The sequence below is a fragment of the Centruroides sculpturatus genome, unplaced genomic scaffold (assembly GCF_000671375.1).
Source record: "Centruroides sculpturatus isolate CEXI.00-Female unplaced genomic scaffold, Cexi_2.0 scaffold1156, whole genome shotgun sequence".
NCBI classification, from domain to species: domain Eukaryota; kingdom Metazoa; phylum Arthropoda; class Arachnida; order Scorpiones; family Buthidae; genus Centruroides; species Centruroides sculpturatus.
In genome coordinates, this window is record NW_019385353.1 from 216,824 (window position 1) to 239,817 (window position 22,994).

The following is a 22,994-nucleotide window of genomic DNA, read 5'->3' on the forward strand; positions in this document are numbered from 1 at the left end:
TGAAGCCTCTGCTGACTCAATTCTAATTCTTCTATTAATTTTTGTTTTATAGAAATTTCACAAGTCAGTTTAGCTAAATCTTCAGTATACTTTTCTGTTTCTTCTGCTTCAGAATCTGATGAGCTATCATCATCATTTTCTTTTATCTCTTTTTCTTCATTTTCTTCTAATTTATCATCATTTTCTTCTTCTTCACTAATAAGATTATAAAAATTATCATCGAAATTGAAAAAAATTATTATTTTTATTCAAAAATTACCTTTTTTCTTTTAATGTTTTTGAGCATTCAATTAGTTTTTATACTTCTGTTTTTGCTTCCATTAGAACATCATCTACATTACCATCAGTATATGGTGTTATTGCATATTGGCCAGATACTGCAACAGTTGCTGCATGAGGACTCAATGGAAATAATGTTTTAGGCCTTTGACTTTGTTTCCTTAACTGTGAACACGTTTCTTCTGATTCCATTAGTTTAGCCCTAAGTTCTTCAATTTCTTTTAAGTAACCTTGTATCATTTGTGTGATTTCAGATTTTGAATTTGTATCACCTAAAAATAGTTAACTTTTGAATTTTATGCAAATCTTTAAATATTAAGAGAAAAACAAAATTTTTGTATTTTTTTGTTTATAATTTCAGTTGGTTAATTGATAAAAATTGCAATGCTAATGCAAGACTTATGTAAGCTACTAGCCAGAGTAAAAATAAGAGTACCAGGTTCTATCCATTGTCCACTTGCTTTCTCAGCTAGAAGTTCAGTGTTACGAGCTGTTAACCTTTCTATAGTCTCCTGGAGCGCTTTGATTCTTGTCCTGAGATTGTTATTTTCTGCCTGCAGCATTGTATTTTCATGAAACATATCATTAATCTGTTCTGTGCCATCTTCACCCACAATTCGCTGATCAGTGATATTATATAAACATGCAAAAACTTACTTTTCAAACTGTCTAAAACTTTATCTCTCTCAATTTCTGTTTCACGTATTTTCATTTGCAGCTGAATTAACTTCTCTTCATAATTCTGGCGTAAAGTTTGAAGCCTCTGCTGACTCAATTCTAATTCTTCTATTAATTTTTGTTTTATAGAAATTTCACAAGTCAGTTTAGCTAAATCTTCAGTATACTTTTCTACAAACAAAAAAATTTTATATATTAACTGTGATCTTATATTATATTTTATAACAATTNTCATCAAGAAATTGTAAATGGCGTAAAACTCTAAACACATTAAAAATATACCATTTTAATGTTATTAAAACTAAAATTAATGAAGCTTTTCAAAAAAAAAAAAAAAAATATTAAAAAATCTGTTATAATACAGCTTATTTGATGTAAATTTGACAAAATTGATTCGGATCACATCGCGACGTAGCGCTTCGCGTCACGATGCGGTCTGATGCGATGCGACGATTGTTAATTTTTACATACCAAAATAAAATTATGAATTAAAATAATAACATTTCTAAATTTCTCTCAAATGATTTAAACTCTTAAAATAGCCACAGCTTAACCAAACCAAGCTTTTATACTGCATTTAAACTAATTATGCAGTCAGATCTATATATAATGGCGGCTGATGGATACATAAAACGTGACTGATACTTCGGAGCTGGTGTTATTTGGAGGTTCGACTGTAATAATAATAAAAATAATAATTTAATGGAATTTTTCCATATCAATCTACAAGTAATTTAATAATTTAATTAAATATTGAATATTCTACGTTACATATAATTTTATATAGTGCGATTATCCGATGAAATTCGGATATACAGTATTTTTATTTTCTTATAGAATAGGCAAAACATGTACAGTACACTCCCCGATAATTAGTAGGGATTGCAGAATTTTTTTTTTTTTAGTTTGCGGCGCATCTGACGAGGAGACAAAGTGAACAACTCAAGCAAGGATTCGCAGAGGGGGGAAGATAAAAGGTCGCACATAATGGCAGTGAACCCGAAAGAGGAAACGGTTTAACGAGAAACGTAGTTTAGCGACTTGCTCAATAGATGACTCATACCCGGGATCACGGTAGACGGCTTCTCCTGAACAAAAATATACTTTTTGTCTCATTAAAAATTACCTTATGCTCGCGGATGAGAAAAAGGTGAGGAGAATGTACTTCTACGAAAAATCGATGCAGTCAAGCTATTATTACGTCTGCAATATTTAATTTTTATCTCTTCTGCGCCAATTATTTTTCTTATACAATTCCACTCGATATAGTACTAAAGATAATGTAGATTATCTTATTATTTGCTTTCGAACACGTAACAACACTTAAAAAGCATAGTTCTACACGATTTTATGCAGTCGAAAACAAGCGTGTATGTAAATCTATCGGAAGTATTGTGACGTATTTTAAAATTTTAAATTTGAAATTTACTCACCTGACAGCGACACGTACGCAAGTGTCGGTTGACATTGTTTAATTATTAAATAGTCGAAATTTAGCTATCTCGATATAATTAAGACGTACATATCCGACAAATGTTGACCTCGTGTGCAATCTGAGGGCGAATTCTACAGATGACAAATAAAATTTTTAAAACATATATTAAATTCCTATATTAACTAAAAGAAAAAAAATAGAATCTATAGTGTTTTGGATTTTCAGAATATGGACTTTAAGAGGCTATGAAATTTGAACTTTCTAAATGAACTTCAGAATCAGATAATGTGACTACAAAAGATAATTTTCAATAGTTTCAAATGTCCAATTTTATTACTTGCATAATTATCATAGAATTAAAATATTTCAACTAAAATGATAACTATTTAAAGTAGGTTAATATTGATTATAAAAATAAACTTTTAGAAAATCTAATTTTTGTTGATAAAAATATATTTTAAAATATAGTAAAGACACAATAACATTTTATTATATAGACCATTTAAACAGGCTATTTTTAAAACATAAAATTTGATTTTATCTCATTATATTAGTTTCTATTTTTATAAAGATTATTTTAAAAGAAATTATAAATCATAGCTTTAAAATTTTCACGAATATGCTACTTATACTGATTTTTCAGAATAATAAATTGATTTAAGGTAATCCTGTGGAGGTTAAGGTGTCAGCCTTCCGCTCTGGAGATCTGAAATCGAATTCAGCCGAGCAACGTTCCATAAATTTTTCATGGAAGTTATATCTCGGATATTTCTGCTCCCTTCTTCACTACCTGGTCGTCTCCGCAGTCTTGGCCTAATCAAAGGGAATGGGAAAAAGATCTTAATGCCACAAGGCGAAAAAAAACCAAAAATTAAAAGGGAAAAATAATACAGAATTGAATTAACTAGAGAGAAACGATGATTTTATTTGCTCAACAATGTTCCACATGGGACTTCATTCCTCAACAAATTTTTCTTTTATCATGTTTAGTTGAAAGTAGAAATACTCCCAATAAACTTGCTTTAGTACATTTTGAATTTAAATAAAATTACTGTTATTATTATTATTTTCAACTTTAAGAATCTTTCAGCACTTACCACTGTAAACGGAAGCGTAAGCAAGGTTTTCAGTGAAATATTGAAATTTGGGAGAATCTTCTGCATGTCTTTCGATGAGTAACCTTCCTGTACTCTCGCTATCTTTTGCTTGTACAGTACATTATTGAAAATCATTTTTGATAATGTAAGCAATTTATACGTAAAATCTGCTCCATTGATATCTTTTTTATAACTATTAGATAAAAACAGAGACGGACTGGTCTTAGGGCAGTTCTGGCAAATGCCAAAAAGAGCGGTGTCAAAATAGGCCGATACTGTTAAAAATTGTAGAGGAGAAGGTGGTATTTGGAACCCCATTTCATTTTAGTGAATTGTAAACAAGGTATCATAACTACACCCACATTTTTTGTGCGAAAAGTACTGTAACTATTAAACTAAATGTTCCTAATTGGATTTTTCGCTAGTGTAACCATAAGTATGGTTTTTGAAGGCTTTCGTACAAAAAGTCAGAAAGTAGGCTTAGGGAAAACCGGGTGGTAATATGGAACCTTAATGTATGTTTTCAAAAAATGCTTTAATGTATCCTAAAACAANAATTAAATATTGAATATTCTACGTTACATATAATTTTATATAGTGCGATTATCCGATGAAATTCGGATATACAGTATTTTTATTTTCTTATAGAATAATTATACAGTAATTTAATCATTATCAAAATTACAATTTTACATATTTCTTATTAATCTTATTAACTTTTTTATTTCAGTATTCTTAGAATAAATAAGGAAATAACAATTTTCTTCCTCGTTAGCTTGTTTTATCCTATAAATAACTTACAATTCGAGTTTCTCTTATCTGGAGAAAAAACGGAAATAAATTTTCAAAAAATTAAACAAAAATACAGATTTATGCTCATTATAAATTTTTAAAATAATACAAAAACTATCAGCAATAGTAGAAATTTATTATCATTATTTTACAAATTTTACTTTACATGATTCTGATATTTCTGATTATCATCGTAATATTTTCATAGTATAATTTATTATGTTTTATCAAAATTAACTTTATTTTAGGGATATAAATTATAGTTTAAAACATTAATCTGAAACGTTTGTGAAAACCTGAATATTCAATTTTCAATTGCTTTATATTATAGATAGAATTTTGACATTTTGAAATCATTTCTCCATTTTCGAGGATTTAAAGACATTTTTTTTCTAATTTCTTTCATATTGATGTATCCACAACCTAATTCATTTGATCTGCTTTTGCATGCTTTGCAATAGATCTTGTTTAACTTGAATAAATCTCCAGATTTTATCTAGATTTTCTATTCAAAATCATAAAGAAAACGTTTTGTATTAAACAGGAACTTTCTAATCGAATTGTACTTTATGGATTCAAGAGCAAATCTGAAACCATTACTAAGTTAACGCCAATTTTTTCCAGTTTGCAATACAAATTTCTATCAATATATACAATTACAATACAAATTTCGGCATATACAATTATAGTATTAGGTTATAGTAGTTGCGTATGAGCAGGGCCATAAGATAAACAACTGCAACGTAGGACCTCGCATTATATTTCTATAGCTTAGGGCCTAAGCAAACTGGAAAAAATTGGCGTTAACTTAGTAATGGTTTCAGATTTGCTCTTGAATCCAAAAAGTACAATTCGATTAGAAAGTTCCTGTTTAACACAAAACGTTTCCTTTATGATTTTGAATAGAAAATCTAGATAAAATCTGAAGATTTATTCATGTTTACGAATGATCTTTTTATCTATTATTTTAAATTAATAGGAAATGTTATACAGTACATATGCAATATTTTCAGAATGAAGGAAAGCGGAATTTAACAATTAATGAAAATTTTGAATCAATTCCACTTAAAATTAAATTTTACTATTTTAAAATCATATTTTAAACAGCCATAACTGAATTTATGTATGATTAAAAAAATTTTACAATATTATTTAACATAAAATAGATACTGTATGCAATATGAAAAATAAAAAACAAATTTCGTTTTTATTTTTTAATATAAAATGAAACTTTTAAAATTGTATCTTATAGGTTCTGTAAGTTGATAAATTAAAAACATATACAGTATTTTAAATTTTATTCTTTATGCACATATATTCTTCATATACTCAGCGGCGGCCTTATCCATTGCGAGGCTCTGGGCGGCAGATCTTTGCGAGGCCCTTGTCCTTTGTGCAAAGTATGTGAATTGAAATAGTAGGCACTTATTAATATTAATATATACTGTACTATAAATTAAATTTATTTTATTGTTATAACTAATAGCCAAGGATAAAATAAAAAGTTTTAAATATCAACTTTTTTCTACTTGGTTGTTGCGCGAGGCCCCTCCAAGAGCGAGGCCCCGGGCGATTGCCCTGCTCGCCNACCGGCATTCCCGATATGATGAATCTCGCAGTTTCTAAACATCAATATTACTATTTCAAAAACTCTATTTCTATAAAAATACATTAAGATGATAGAACCATTTGATGCACCTTTGAGTTCCCGCGCTACAACCCTATACAACATTTGTCAATGGCTACAAGATAAAGATATATCGGTAATAAAAACTGAAATAACGGGTTAAAAAAAGATAAATAAATAAATAACTCTAAGGCCGCCACTGCATATACTTCCTGTGTTAAAGAAAATCGACGGCCCGACCAATCAACGGACTACCAATTCGGAAGTTAGTGGCGTCGTGATCGCCTGGCGTCATTAGACGTCACGACGAATCATCGATGACGTTGTTATTCAAATATTCGGGTAAGATAGTATTGCCGTTTATCGGTTAATAGCCAGTTAATAAGAACTAAAAACCAGAAACGAGTTGCTCAACTTTCCCGGCAATATTTAAAATTTTGGTGACGCCATCTGTTTTGATATTTTATTTTAAAAACTTTTTATACTTTTAACTATTATAAAATGGCAAAATATATAATTGGCTTAATTTTGAGGATAGAGATAAGTTTTATAAAACAAAATTGTAAATGCTAATAACGAGTAAAATCGTCATTAAGTCCGACCTTACTCGAGATACACGACCCCCATTATCTCCCCGTCTCCTCAACCTTTTTCACCAAAATCACCAAAATTTAATGGCATCAACCGTCCTAATAAACAAACATCCCTGCAAAATTTCAGAAAACTTCGACAAAAAGCACAGGCGTTATTAAGCTTCAAACAGGGCGAACAAAATCGTGTTCCCCACACATACAGAAATTACCCCCCCCCCCCATNTCCGAGAACTCCACGTGGTCATCCCGATGGCCAGGCACGAACCCACAACAAATCACTAGTAGTGTTATCCAGTCAGCTACTGGTGGGTTAATTTTAATATGATTTTAATATTCGATTTAATGAAAATTTAATCAAATTTTTTTTCTTCTAAAAATCGTATTTAATTCATCAACGAGTTGCTTAACTTTTCCGGCAATAGCTAAACCCGCATGTGTGGTGCCATCTGTTATGATATTTTATTTAAAATTTTTAAATATTTTAAATTATTATAAACTGGCAAAAAGGCTTAATTTTGAGTGTAGAGACTATTGTTATAAAGATATTGTAAATGCTAATAACGACTAAAATCGTCACGAAGTCCGATCATACTCGAATTATGACACCCCTTTATCTCTCCACCCCGTCGACCTTTAATCACCAAAATTAAATAGTACTATTCCCCCTAATATACAAACCTCCCTGCAAAGTTTCAGAAATTTTCGACAAAAAACACAAGAGTTATAAAGATTGAAAGAGGGTGAACAAAGTCGTGCGCCTCCCCCACATACACTAACATCCAAACATACAGAAAATATCCCCCCCCCCCGAATTTTTTGCATTTCTCAATGTTTCAAGGTATCCTAAGTCCAAAAATGAGAAAATCTTGGGGTCATTTTTTGACCGATCACCATACTTTTCCTCTTTTATATAAACAGCGGGAAAGTATAGCAATTTTTTACTTTTCCGGCTGTTATATATAACAATTGGATAAGTAAATGTAATAAAATGATAACTAAAACTCTACTTTTTACACCAAAACTGAAACTAAAAGTAAAATTTAAAATTTTGATTTTATTAATTAATTAATTTTAATTTAAGTTAAAATTGAATTCAAAGCAATTGAAACAAAATATTTCGGAAAGTGTGAATAAAGTACTCGTCCGTCTTGATTGATTTGGTTATATTTCATCCAGGCAGAGTTGATTCTCTATTTATAGCACTTTTTTGTAAGGTGATGGTTTCGGTATCCGTTGGCAGTGACAGCACATTTTGCTTTTAATATATATATATAGAATGTATATAGATATAGATGATATAATTATATAATAATATATTGCCTTTATAGGCATTTTTATGTATAAAATATAGCTAAAAAGGTTTAAAAAAAAGTTTTGTTTTGGAGTCGGAAACGGATTATCCACTTCCCCACCAGTACGGGAATTTTATTGCAGTTCCGAATTCGGTTTGGTTTTTTTTTTTTTAATTTTTTCCGTACTATGGGCACTAAGAAGATCTCTTTTAGCAAGCCCATTTTGGGTTCGGCCAAGCCTACAATGAGGCGGCTGGGTGCTGAGGGTCGGGGGCCCGACATATCCGGTCGGATCACCCCCGAAAAATTCTTGGGGATTTTTTGACCCGTTCGGATTCTATCCTGGATCCCCCAGAACTGCCATTGGCTGTCATCTTGACCGCTAGACCATTCGCCCGTCAGTTTGGTTTGGTTTAGTTTATTTTGGTTATGGCAATGTGATTCGTGGGCAATCTGCCGAGGAGGATACCTCCGGGTAGGACTTTTATCGGAAACTGGCTCTTATTTAGGTGTTACAAAGGTGAAGAAATCCCGGAAAATTTCATGTGACCAGCCCGTTTGCCAGGCGTAAACCCACGACAAACCAGTACTCAGTGATTTCATCCATTCGGCCACTGGTGGGCGTTTTGAATTCGGAAACAAAATTCTAATGAGAATAACGATTTAACAATTACAATAAATTTTGAAGATTTGTAATTGCTATCCCTGAACAGATTCGAGGAATGATTATTGCAGACAAAGAAACATTTTTAATTTGTTAAAATGTTAAAGGTTACTATATATGAGATTATATTAGACATAGAGATTACTTATTATATTTTGCGGCAGGATGACCGAGACAGTTAAATTATCAGCCTACCGTTCTGAGGGACCCGGGATTGAATCCGTGCAATCTTAAGAATTTTTCATGGGGCTCATCTTTCTCACCAACCAGCCGCTCTCATTGCGGGCCTGCCCGAACCCACAATAAGTATGATTAAAAAGGCCAAATTAATATCTACAGGGCGAAAAGAGCAAAAAAAAAAGCAGAAAACACACCGTAGTAATTTATTTACAATTCAATTTGCATATTAAAATGGGTCTTTATAAAAATTTTGAATGCAAATACTCTACACGATAAAAATTTATATTAATTATAATTATCCGTACAGAAATCTCTTATGTCAGGGGTGATAAATCGAGACTATTTCCGCTAATATTGAAAGTTATGATTTACGACCGGCATTCCCGATATGATGAATCTCGCAGTTTCTAAACATCAATATTACTATTTCAAAAACTCTATTTCTATAAAAATACATTAAGATGATAGAACCATTTGATGCACCTTTGAGTTCCCGCGCTACAACCCTATACAACATTTGTCAATGGCTACAAGATAAAGATATATCGGTAATAAAAACTGAAATAACGGGTTAAAAAAAGATAAATAAATAAATAACTTCCGTCATTTTTAGATGAGAAATGTTATTTAACTTTATAGATCAATATAATATATATATATATAGCTTTATTTTTATTTTTAAAATAAAAATGAAAATAAATGTATAAAATCTTCAATAACTTAAGAAATAATAGGGCTATAAATTTTCTTTAAACTGATGATACTAAAAAAATAAATACATTTTATTGATTTCTTTATAATTTTACGATATATGAGAACTTAAAACTTATATGAAAGTCTCATAAAGAATAAAAATTAATCAACCGTATAGAGAATTATAATAAATCTTTGTTTTAATTTTATAATGGACATAAATATTAAATCTGCGCTCATATATTTTTATAAAGATTATTTTAAAAGAAATTATAAATCATAGCTTTAAAATTTTCACGAATATGCTACTTATACTGATTTTTCAGAATAATAAATTGATTTAAGGTAATCCTGTGGAGGTTAAGGTGTCAGCCTTCCGCTCTGGAGATCTGAAATCGAATTCAGCCGAGCAACGTTCCATAAATTTTTCATGGAAGTTATATCTCGGATATTTCTGCTCCCTTCTTCACTACCTGGTCGTCTCCGCAGTCTTGGCCTAATCAAAGGGAATGGGAAAAAGATCTTAATGCCACAAGGCGAAAAAAAACCAAAAATTAAAAGGGAAAAATAATACAGAATTGAATTAACTAGAGAGAAACGATGATTTTATTTGCTCAACAATGTTCCACATGGGACTTCATTCCTCAACAAATTTTTCTTTTATCATGTTTAGTTGAAAGTAGAAATACTCCCAATAAACTTGCTTTAGTACATTTTGAATTTAAATAAAATTACTGTTATTATTATTATTTTCAACTTTAAGAATCTTTCAGCACTTACCACTGTAAACGGAAGCGTAAGCAAGGTTTTCAGTGAAATATTGAAATTTGGGAGAATCTTCTGCATGTCTTTCGATGAGTAACCTTCCTGTACTCTCGCTATCTTTTGCTTGTACAGTACATTATTGAAAATCATTTTTGATAATGTAAGCAATTTATACGTAAAATCTGCTCCATTGATATCTTTTTTATAACTATTAGATAAAAACAGAGACGGACTGGTCTTAGGGCAGTTCTGGCAAATGCCAAAAAGAGCGGTGTCAAAATAGGCCGATACTGTTAAAAATTGTAGAGGAGAAGGTGGTATTTGGAACCCCATTTCATTTTAGTGAATTGTAAACAAGGTATCATAACTACACCCACATTTTTTGTGCGAAAAGTACTGTAACTATTAAACTAAATGTTCCTAATTGGATTTTTCGCTAGTGTAACCATAAGTATGGTTTTTGAAGGCTTTCGTACAAAAAGTCAGAAAGTAGGCTTAGGGAAAACCGGGTGGTAATATGGAACCTTAATGTATGTTTTCAAAAAATGCTTTAATGTATTCTAAAACAAATAGGAAAGTACAAAGAATGTTAAATAATTACAAAATTATTTAATCCAATGTATTTTATCGAAAAAATGCTTTTATAATAGAAAAATATGACTTCCATCAACAATATATATTCCAGCAGCTCTTTTTCGATATTCTCAGGAAGAATTGGCTTTCTTCCTAATGTCTTTTTCACAAATTGCTCCGGACAAATGTCTGCTTGCAAAGAGAGAGTTCGGAGAAGTTGGGTTCCCAGAGGAGTTGGGTTCCATATTAAAAGCACCAATGGCATCGCCATCTTGAATTAACTTATGTCTGTCAAGACCAAATTTTAAAAAACGTGAACATCACACAAATTAATATGTACTGTACCCCTAAGTCTCTGGAACGGAATACATGCACTAGTGAACCTACAACTACACGATTTATATTTTAGAAATAATTAAATTCACTTATCATTAAAAACATTCGAATTTTGAAAAACATAAATATGCTGATTCACTACGGATAACCGTTTAACTGAAATGAAACGGGTTTTCCCCTTGCTATGGATGTCTGCCTAGTGCAGTACAGACACAATCCGCTACAGTTCGCCTTTATTATCAGTTCGAAATGGAGTGGTTCCATAATACTACCTTTTCCTCTATACGTAAAAATGCCAGACAGCCGGATGGCCGAGCGGTCAAGGAGGTAGCCCATCGCTCTGGGGGACCTGGGATCGAATCTGGACGGGTCAAAGAATCCCCAGGACTCTTTTGGGGGTGGTCCATTCGGATATGTCGGGCCCCATCCCTCACCACCCGGTCGCCCCATTGTGGACCTGGCCGAATCCATAATGGGCCTGCTTTAAGAGGCCCTCTTAGTACCCACAGGGCGGAAAGAGTAAAAAGAAAAGAAAAAAAAAGTAAAAATGCCGTTTGTTGAAATTTTCAAGTATTATTTATTAGTTGTATTTAAATGTAATTGATTATATAAATACTTTTCACTTCGTTTTATTTTACCATCTCTTTACCCAATTTTTTGGAATATTGATATCCGACACTAATTAGTAAAGTGGGCCGGTGATTTTGATGTTGCCAGACTCAAATCAATCATGTCCCAGTCCGCCGCTGGATAAAAACGATTTGTAAATTGTCTCATTTTACTTTTCCAGCTTTCTTGTATACATATTAAGGGAAAGTATTGAAATCGTGTCAAATTTGACGTTCCGGATGTTTTTCAAATCCACATTTACTCCACATTTTGAGATGCTCCGAATCCTAAAAAAGAGGAAAAAATTCTTTGGATGCGTGTGTTGGAGTCTATTTCGTTTAATATCTCAGGATGGGGTAAAGAATAAGAAAGGAAGTTTGGCACGGTAGTTTGTATATAAGCGGCATCGATGCTATTAAATTTTGGTGATTAAAGGTTCAGGAATGGGGAGATAGGGATGGTCACATGTCATATCTCGACAAGGGACAGAGTTAAAGATTTTATTCGATATTAGCATTTATATTTTTAAATAAAACTCATCACTGCCATCAAAATTAGGCTTTTTGCCATTTTATAATAATTAATAATAAGCTTTTTATAACGAAATCTCGTAACAGATGGCGCCAACGTAATTTTAAATGTAGTTGCCTGGAAAGTTACGTAACTAGTTGCTAAAGTTTTTAAAATTCACGTAATAGATTATCTTCTCCATTTTCATCGGGTATCTCACATGAATTATCATAACAAAGGCCGGATGGCCGAGCGGACAAGGTGGCATCCCACCGCTCTGAGGGACCGGAATCCGAATACGGACGGCTCGAAAAGTCTTCAGGATTTTTTCGGGGGGTAGTCCGTCCAGATATGTCGGGCCCCGTCTCTCATCACCCGGCCTGCCCATTGTGGGCCTGGCCAAACCCATAATGGGTTGCTTAAAGAAGCCCTCTTAGTGCCGACAAGGCTGAAAGAGTTAAAAAAAGAAAAAACCCGAAAATCCGATTCTTTCCAATGAAAGTTTGTTTCGCTTCTATTATATACAGCAGTAAGGGCTGTAAAGAGTAATTTATATAAAATGAATATTTTCAATTATAAATTATTTTTTCATGATTGTAAATAGAATTTTTATATATTTTTAAAAAATAATAATCTTTCTTTCAGCGCATTGTTTGTTTCTATCGACAGTAGGTTTAAAAAACACCACTGATATTATTTTCTGAGGATTGCACTGAGAGTGGTGTACTCTAAAAATCTGTACAAATTTCAATAGCATTTTTAGGTACTTTCGAATAATTACACATGGACACAAGATAGCACGCGTTCTTTCTAGAATTTTCTTGATTATATTTATGAAGAGTTTACTTAACGTTCTATTTTATAAATGGAAGGATTAAATGAATTCAATTGAAGAAATGTGATTAACAGATTTTATATTGAAAATCGCGAACATAAATGAAAAAATTTTACACAGTTAAACATTTCGCTACAATGAGAGTAACACGGTGTACAATGTATAACATAATTTCAAAGATAGAGCAATGAAAACAGTTGCAGAAAGAACGGGATGTGGTCGAAAGAGGAGGGTAAAGACCGAAAGGAAAAGGAACCAATTAGAGGAAAAATCCTTTAGGAAACTTGAACAAACGCTGAGACGATTAAAAAGGACGTTCACATTTCATAAGGACATGATCGCCGGATTTTGAAAGATCAAGTGACTCTCAAAGAGCGAAAGCCTGATCTAAAATACAAGATGAAGCAACTTACTATTCAAAAAACCCTTCTGCGGAAGCTGAGTGATGAAGTTTTGAAGGCATCAGTCTCGATGTAGTTATGGACCACGAGTCTTATTTCTTTTTTGATGGAAGTGAATGTGCTGGTAACAATCACTATTTCATCAAAGAAGGGATAAATATAGATCCTGAAATCAAATTCAAAAAACACTCCAAGTTTCGCTGAAGCTTTTGGTTTGGCTGGCAATCAATTCAAAGGAACGTTCACAGGTCTTTTTGTCCCGTCATCACCAAACTCTTCATCACCAAAGAAGTGTATGACAACGAATGCATTCAGAAATGGCTAGTACCATTCCTAAAGAAATACTACTTCACGTAGAATGTCTTCTGGCTATAAAAGATCACTGTCTATTATGCTCATGATACAGTTGTCAAGTTGGACTATCACAGAATTCGATACATCTCCCCGAAGCCAAGTTCCAAACGTTTCGCAACTGAGACCGATTGAGAGATTTTAGTATCAATTGAAGCAAAAAGTTTATGAAAATGATTGGAAAGATGGATCCGCGATGGAGTTGGAGGACAGAATAGAGACCAAACTTCACCACTTCAAAGCTGACCACTTCGGTGGTTAATTAAATCAAACAGAATATCACATTATGGAGCAGTATTGGAGAGATGTTATTTCCTCACAACAGAAAGTTATATTCTGAGATAAACTGATCCAGTATTTAGGAAAGCAAAGTCTACTTAAACTGAAAGAAATGTTTTTAGTTTATAACTTACGTAAATAAGAAAGTAACCGAGGATTTTTATAGTAATTATATAATTCCACTGCTTTGCATAAGATTTACAACGTTGAATAAGTTAACAAATATTAAAAACTCGGTTTTCTAAAATTAGCATTGTATGTAAATTGACAGTTTTCATGTCTGTATGTGATTGCCATAATCTTCCACGAAACACTTCTTTTATCGTTATAAAAAGATTTAGCTCAACCGATTAAGAGGTCAATTCTTTACTGGTTCATTTCTATTATAATTATGCGAGATTTTTTAATGCGTTTTGTGTTTTTTAAGACAGAAAATATCTTACAAACTTCTAAGAAAAGTTCAAAGAAGACATGGAATTGAGGAAAACTTAGTTTGACTTTTTTTAACGCTTCTTCTAAGATATTTATAAAACTATTCTAGAAATTCGATCTGGAGCAATTTTCCTCAATTATTTTCTTTTTACTAAATGAGAATTTGGATATCAGTATTTTACGAATATCGCGTTTTACTCTTTTTTTTTTTTTTTTTTTTTAAAGACTCTTTCCTTCCTGCGGACATTAAGAGGACTTTTTTCCCCCTTTATTTCCGTAGTGGGTTCGGCCAGGCCCGCAAAAGAGCAGGAACTGACATGTCTTGGACAGACCATCTATGAAAAATTCCTGGGATTGCTCGCCCGGATTCGATTCAGGGTCTCCCAGAGCAGTAGGCTGTCGCCTTAACTACCTCGGCCTGACATTTTACCATATATTAATGCTCGTCAAAGCAAAACTGGTAACAAAACCATGTTTTAAAAGTATTCTTGTAAATTATTATAATCTTCATGCTTTCATTTAAAGAGAATTGCGCATACTTTCATACACACAGAACTTTTATTTTGTACATAATCTGGCTTTTCTCCGATATCAGCAAGGTTAAATCAACAAAAGGTCGAGCGTACACATGATAAAAAAGAAAGGAATTTATTTTTCCAATATGTTTTACATTCTACCATTCTTCGATGTCACTCATCCATGAGATCTGAGCTGTGTTTTCCTTCCGCTTGTCTTACTTACAACGCTATTCCTTATGTTAATAATTTTCTCATGTAAAGTATCTTATTTATCTTACAATGCTATCAACACGTAAGCAAAAACAGTTGAATACTTCGCAAATATATATATATATATATATATATATAACATTTACTATATTACAATTTGCATGATAAAAAGAAAAAAACAGGAATTAAGTTCCACTGATTCGTCCTGTCCTGTTTTATGGCTGACCTTCTTATTCATTTGAGTATATTTATATACAAGCGAGAAATGTATAGAATTACATTAAACACTATAAACATTATTTTACACAATAATGAAATTAAATATTTAATTGTTTTATTTATGAACTGTTGAATTCATTAATTACATATGGACTCTATAATAACAATTTTTGAGTTTTTAATACTTGATTTTAACAATTGTATATTAATAACATTATCCGATAAATTAATTTAACAACAAACCAAAAAATACAAAATGAAAAAAACAAAAAAAGCAGCCGACATTTTTTCGATCACGTGACGTCTAGGTTAAAGAGCGACTTTGTTAACATCGAGATTTAACCTTTCTTATTGGTGGATCGGCCGAAAGTATTTTAATAAAACGACGCCGATTGGTCGACCACTTAAATTTTTATTATGTTTATAGACAGATGGCAGTACCACCTCGAAATGTTTTGCCTTCGTACTTACCAATGTTTCATTTATATTTGATTTTTCCGTATTTTTAAACGAAGTTCGTATAGTTAAAATGAATCGAGATAAAGAAGAAGAGATTTTAAGGATAAGAAAGCAGCTGTCACGTGAAAATACTTGAATGTAATTTCTGAAAGATTATTAAATGATAAGTAAGTCATGCTTCACTTCTATTGATTCGTTATCTTTTATTAAAAGAATGCTAAGAATATAACGAGATGGGATCGTACTCTTATCTCATTTATTAATAAATATGATCCATTTAATAAAACCTTCATCAATCTTTACTTCATAACTATTAATAGTATCAATGACACTATTAAAAACATCCCATTCACTGTACACAAATAGTGACAGACATTTATGTAAATTTTACATTAATTAAATCACCTCCTAAAGCTAAAGTAAGTAGAATGTCCTTGTTGGCATGTTTTATTAAAAATAGCAATTACAGATTTTATGTTGACAACTGTTTGTATATTTGGAAAATCATTTTCTCTTATTAAAAATAATGATATTCTTATTGAATTGTTTTAAAATATACACGTAAAATATTCAAATGTTACTATTACTAATGTTAGAATTTAATTGTATTCTGTTATATTGGAGAGTCTAAACGGCCGCGTTGCCCGGAGTACTTTTGGTTAGTCGTCAGAGATGCGTATCTATGGAAGAAGATTTAATGTAACTTCGTTTGATATAAGCTGTTATCTATTAAATAGTATTAAATAACCATATGAGTCTACTGTCTTTATTGTTATAATTATCAGACTTGTCATCACATTTCCAATTTCTATTAAGTCTTAATATCTCGAAATCTGGCCGAAGAGGGTTGTTAAAAAGCCAAAACGCATTCTGGGATATTAAGCATTTATTAAAGAAATTGGAAAGATGTGTGATAAGTCTGATAATTATAACAATAAGGCCAGTAGGCACATATGGTTATTTAATACTATTTAATGTAACTGTTTGAACTTTCTGGTAAAGCATTTATTTGTACTATATGTTAGAACTCAAGACACTAGTTTTTGCATTTTTGTTATTCAAGTAATTGATTTAAATTGCAATAAAGTAATTAATATTAATTTTATGAATATGACATTTATGTATAAAGATTAATTATTCTATGTACTTTACTGTTGAGTAATAATTTATATAGATATATAAACTATGAGGTATTATTCTCATAAATATTGTCTATATCCTGTTTATGTGCAACTTAAGAACAAGTAATAAAATATTTTGATGTTTGATTTCTTTCAAGATTATTTCATTTCTAAAATTTCATTATATAAAAATGACTTGAAAACAAATTGGAAAAAAATATACTTATCAAAAAATTGTATAGAATTCAGTTATTTTTAAGTGTTTGAAGATTATTTAAATTAATTCAATGGAATTTGTTATAAAAATTAATAAATAATTTCACTGTTTTTGTACAATTTTGTATTATCCTTTCTAGAACAGATGTCATTAAGAGTTGCTCAATGACTGTATGCCAATATACACACCAATCGAAACCCAATAATAAGCAAATATACTCCCATAATTGCCGTAAATGATCTGGCTAATTATCTGGTAAATTAATGATCTGGTAAATTTGGATATAATGATTATAAGAGGAGATCTGACCAAAGGTCCAAGTAGTGTAACTGGCAACCATCTGCATGGTAAGCAGGAGTTGTAGGTTCGAGTCCCGTTTTGGGCTGAGTCTTTTCTTCCAGTTTAATCTAAATTAATTAATTAAATATTATAATTATTAATTTTAGTACAAGATGGCACGTAACACCTCACTCTAGTGCCAAATTCATTTTTAATTTATAATCATTATATCCAAATTTAGCCTGATCATTTATGGCAGTTGTGGGAGTATATTTACTGTGTGCCAATATAATTTTAAATAAAAAATTAAAACTGATGATAGTTTTAAGTAAAATGCTAAGACTAAAATTATTTATTACTACCATCTAATTATAAATGAATTGAATAATAGTAAAAATTTCAATTTTAAATAGATTTACTTATTTAAAATTACAATGCATAAAATCATAATTTTATGCATTATAATTTTATTTTAAAATATTGTGATAATGATTTGTTGTTCATGCAAGAATAGTTTTATATTCATATTCTTGACATCAATCACTTCCTTAAATAATTACTGTATTTAAACAGGAACTGCTCTATTGATAACAGAAAAATTCTGCATTTTTTATTTTTCAAATTAATCAATTGAAAATTTTTAATAAAACAGAAGAATTCAAATAATTTTATAATTTAAAATTATTTAAATATATTGTCATAATATTATGATATTAATTCATCCATTTAATTTTGAAATTTATTCTCTATTGCATTTAATTGTAATTGCTATACAAATTATTTAATATTTATTTTTAATGTTTAGAAATTAAATATAAAAAAATTCTTATCAAAAATTAAAGTAGTAATTATTTTTACATCAGAACAGTTTATTATATGAATTTAAATATTACTTGTTCATCATCTTTATTTTTATTGTTTTACAAATATAAAATATTATTCTAAATATTCAGAATGTAAATATTATAAAATATCTTTCAATATGTAATTTTGTTAAAAATTTTTAATATATTTATAAAATATGCTTATGTGTATTTTTAGACAAAATGGAAAAGGGTTATTTGGTGAAAGCTGTTTATGACTTTCAAACAAATTTGGAAGGGGAACTGTCTATTCAAGTTGGACAAATTATACATGTTATGAACAGGATTGATAAACATTGGTTACAAGGAATATCATCCGGACAGCAGGGAAGCTTTCCTTCTAGTTTTGTTATGGAAATAAAAGTTTCCCCAATTTCTCTCAATGAGAAGTTATTTGCTGCTACAGATAAGTTTTCAGCTCAAGAAGATGGAGATTTATCTTTTGAAAGAGGTATTGAAAAGTGATTTATTTTAGTTTTATTTAGGATTGGTGCATGGTGCATTATTAGCTGTCTTTTTATCATAAATTAAAATTTTAGATGAAGGAAATTATACATTAATAAAGAAAAAAGCTGGTCTTTAAACTGATATCTTTCCTCCAATCCTAAAACTAATTTAGATTTTTTAAACAAGTAAATATTTTAGTTTTTCCTTTAAATAAATTTCCTTATTTTCTTAAAATAAATTTTGCTTACAAGTTAGATATTTTAATGAAAATTTTTCTTACTTTAATTTGCTTTTTTTAATTTTTATATTAATTATATTTTATGATATTATGCTATTATAATAAACTATTTATTTACCAGATCAACCTACAGGAATCCTTAATTACAGGTCTGTTTAACATACAGGTCTGTTCAACATTTGAAGTGAATTTAATACATAACAAAACATAAAAATCGAAAAATGTACAAACATATTGAATTTGTAAGAACAATTTTCACAATAATTTTAATGTTCAATATTAAATATCTTGTAGTGACTGCCAAAACCATTATAACTGAACAAATCTAGTTGCTATCCAAAGTGATTATAGAGTTTGTGAGTTTATTTTTATATAACACTGACAGACAGAACTCAACTATCATTTTTTTTTCTTGAATTCAAATGTTTTGTACTTTATGAGTGATTATAGAGCACTGCAAGATTATGAACACATATTTTCAGCAATATTAGATTTATACAAAGGAATTTTGAATCTAAAAAGTTCCCAGTAGACACAGGTACTTGCAGATGTAATTGTTCTAACAAAGCAGGAGCATCAATTTCAGATTGTAACAGAGACGTTAAAAATTGCATACATTGGAAATTACAAAGTTTATTAAAGGTGGAAAATAGATTTCAGCCTTTTCTTGATTTAACATAAATTTCCTTCTACAATATCTTTTGATATGGTTATTAACTATTTCTACTCTGTTCAATTGTCATCAGTTGTGTATTCCAGATCACTACCGCAAATAAAATCTTCAAACAAACAAGAGTTGAATACAAAGATTTTAGTACTTTTATTTCCTTACATTGTCTCAAAATTCTAAAAATCATTTCTAAAGTTCTAATAGCAGTTGTAATTATCTTTTCCATATGCATTGTAAAAGGAAATCTAGTATCATAATACACTCCTACGTCTCTAATTTGTTAACTTTTAAACAATAAAATTTCAAAATAACTTTTAATATTTTAAATATGCATTCCATTTTCAATTATTTTGATAATATTCAAATACTTTATTTTCAATTATCAATCAACTTGAAGTATAACTTAAATATAAAAATATTTACTTTAAATTCATAAAAGAATGAATTTGATTCTTAGTTTTAATTATCGTAAACAGTTATGATATGTAAACTACAATATGTAATGTTCAAATTCTTTGAATTATGTTTATGATATAACTTTTTTTTTAAAATCAATATTGTTACTATAGTATTTAAAATTTCTAAAACTCAAGATAAAAGCCATTTTTCAAGAATAAGTTTATTGATTTGTATATACAGTATTTAATTTGAATGCGTGATAAGTTCTTTATTTGACATTATAATCATAATAATTGTGTATATATTTAACTACTGTGTTCTACATGAAGTTTATTTCTTATTTACAATATTGGATTTCCAATTTTTATCATTAATTAATGAAAAAAAAATTACTGTATACATATATTTATATAATAACAAATTAAAAATCTTTACCAATTGACATTATATCTTATAACGCATTTTTGAAATTAACAGTATTAATTTTATTTCAAAAGTTTTTATTTTGAAATAAAATAAAATAAAAATGCTGACTTCAATATGTAATCTGCAAATTTTCAATTACTTCAAATTTAAATAACATTATTAAAATGGAAGCTTATGTTATCTGAAGCTAGAAATTTTTAACTAAAAAGTTTTTTCTAATTTTGTATGTCTCAAAATTGTTTGCATTTTGAATTAAAAACTACATTAAATCAATATTCATTTATTTTATTTTGATATTAAATTTCAGATAATCTCTCTAATTTTTAAAAAAATATTTTAAAGAAATTGTTAGATATTAAAGGCTTTTTTTTTATTAACTAAAGAAAATATAAAACATTCTACAACTTATTAAATAAACAAATTAATTCTTCCTAGAAATTTAAAGAATCTAGGTTTTGTTAATTATGGTTTCAAAATTTAACAAAAGTATTTACTGTTATTTGGATAATGATTTTCTAGGACTTTCATACAGAAAAATATGTTGTAAGTAATGCATAGTGAAATCATTACGTTTTAAAGAAATTTTTGTAATTCTAAAGCATATAACTTTTATTGAAACTATAATGTAAATAAGTCATTTTTACATTACTAATTGAATATATATATATTTTCATTTAATATTGTTTTTAATTGAAAATTTGATTTTAAGGAATACAAAATTTTATTACAGTTGCCTCTATTTTTAAATTAAAATTTTCTTATATACAGTAGATCCCCCTATAAAACCGTTTCCTATAGTTATGATTCCTATAAAAATTGTGGCATTATCCGTAAACAACGGTAAAAATAACTCCTATAATACGTAAAACGTCATCGGGCAGCCGAACTACTTACCCGCCGTCCGTAGCGCCACGCTACGGAGAGATTTCTATCGTCTGGACAGTATTATATAAATTATATATAAATTAGGTACTGTACATATAATTATATATTAATTATATATAAATTAGGTACTGTATATATAATTATATATTAACTTAATTTATTGTAACTTTATTATAATTAAATATATATTTTTCGCCGTCTAGCGTCACGCTACGGCGAGTTAGGCGACCTATCGTCTGTTTAGTACTGTAATTTTATACATTTCTTGTGAAAGAAACATTTCTTATTTAACGGCCATAAAAATTATTTATATTAATGATGTCTCCAAAGGTCAACGAAGTTTTCGCAGAAAAATAATATCAGAAATCGCGGCCGCAATTTGATGCGCTGTTCCGCGACGAAACCAAGCTTTAGCAACGAGCGTAGTCAAAGGGTACACACTCGGTAAGTAATCCTACAATTTTTTGTTTATAACGTAGTTTATACGGATTATTTTAAAAAAAATATACGTATTTTGGAAATGTTGAGTCGAATTAGTCTAGAATCGATTAATTTTATGAAAGAAAACCTTTCAAACAGCCGTAGTCCGTAAACTATGATTCCTACAAAATTGATTCATAAAGAACGGAACGTATCTACCGTCTTATAGGGGGATCTACTGTACTTTTCATTATAAGAAAATTTATTAATAATATAATGATTCTTTATTCTTATTTTTCTCTCTTAAGACTTCTGATATATACCATAAAAGGTTTTAAAATTTATTTTCTGCTTAAAAATCTTTAAATTTATATATTTATAAATTTTTAAAATAAGAATTGTTTAAACATACCTTAATTTAAGAATATCAATTTAAAAATAAATTTATAAAATGTTCTTATTGAAAATATGATTATGTAACAGCTTACAGATACTACAATATGGCATTAATTTTCTCTATACAACAGAATAATGAATTGTCTGTTGTCTGTTAATAATACAAATTTATGAATAATTTAAATTTAAATAGTTTTCTGAGATTTCATTATTACTTAATTGTAAATTTTTTAATATGAAATAGTGTTAATAATTTTATTCTGTTTCAAATATTAACTTTTCTGTTTTTAACCTTATAATAGATAATTATAGGTTAACCATATGATAGATTTAAAAGAAAGAAAAAAAAAAAAAAAAACATTAAAACTTGTTAAATGAAAGAAATATAAATTTTAATGTTATGTACTTAAAAATGCAACTAATGTATAAATAAAATTAATGAATGTATATTTCTTTTTATTATTTTGAAAATTAAATCAGTTTAAATGATTTTTAATCAATTGATTGAATTTTTAATAATTTTAATGTTTTCTTTTTATAACTAAAACAATGATTTGGAATGGAATTCTAAAACATTGTTTGATTTAGTCAGTTTTTAGAATGCTTTTGGTAATGGTTGATTAAAACAACTGAAAACATTAGCAATTTGTTAATTTTTAAATATATTGCTGGAATTTGAAAGGTTTTAGTTTGTGATTTTAATCCAGTTTTCTTTTATTGTGAAAACATTAATTTTTTCTAAATGATTTATTGATTTTACATTATATAAATGGAATATAATCTGTTTCAAAGAATTTTAAAATTTC

General features: G+C 29.3%; 2 protein-coding genes across 2 annotated transcripts in view; one reads left to right on the top strand and one right to left on the bottom strand.

The window, feature by feature from the left end:
* Positions 1–145: 145 nt before the first annotated feature.
* On the bottom strand, positions 146–14,846 carry LOC111638007 (kinesin-like protein KIF21A). Its single transcript, XM_023383632.1, has 5 exons — positions 14,834–14,846; positions 956–1,128; positions 716–899; positions 260–551; positions 146–195 (listed from the first exon to the last, which is right to left on the bottom strand). Exons 1-4 carry the CDS (start codon positions 14,844–14,846, stop codon positions 298–300), a joined length of 624 nt encoding a protein of 207 aa, XP_023239400.1. The 3' UTR covers positions 146–195; positions 260–297.
* A 762-nt stretch (positions 14,847–15,608) lies between these two features.
* LOC111638008 (dynamin-binding protein-like) overlaps positions 15,609–22,994 on the top strand; it is a 38,878-nt gene continuing 31,492 nt past the window's right edge. Inside the window, exons 1-2 of the mRNA XM_023383633.1 lie at positions 15,609–15,994; positions 18,486–18,758. Coding sequence (XP_023239401.1) covers positions 15,988–15,994; positions 18,486–18,758 — 280 coding nt within the window. The 5' untranslated portion in view covers positions 15,609–15,987. The remainder of the gene's footprint in view (positions 15,995–18,485; positions 18,759–22,994) is intronic.

Coding starts and splice junctions, on each gene's coding strand:
- LOC111638007 (XM_023383632.1), bottom strand. Junction 900..955: donor CAGAAATTGAGAGAGATAAA/GTTTTAGACAGT, acceptor ATCACTGATCAG/CGAATTGTGGGTGAAGATGG. Junction 552..715: donor TGGACAATGGATAGAACCTG/GTACTCTTATTT, acceptor AACTATTTTTAG/GTGATACAAATTCAAAATCT.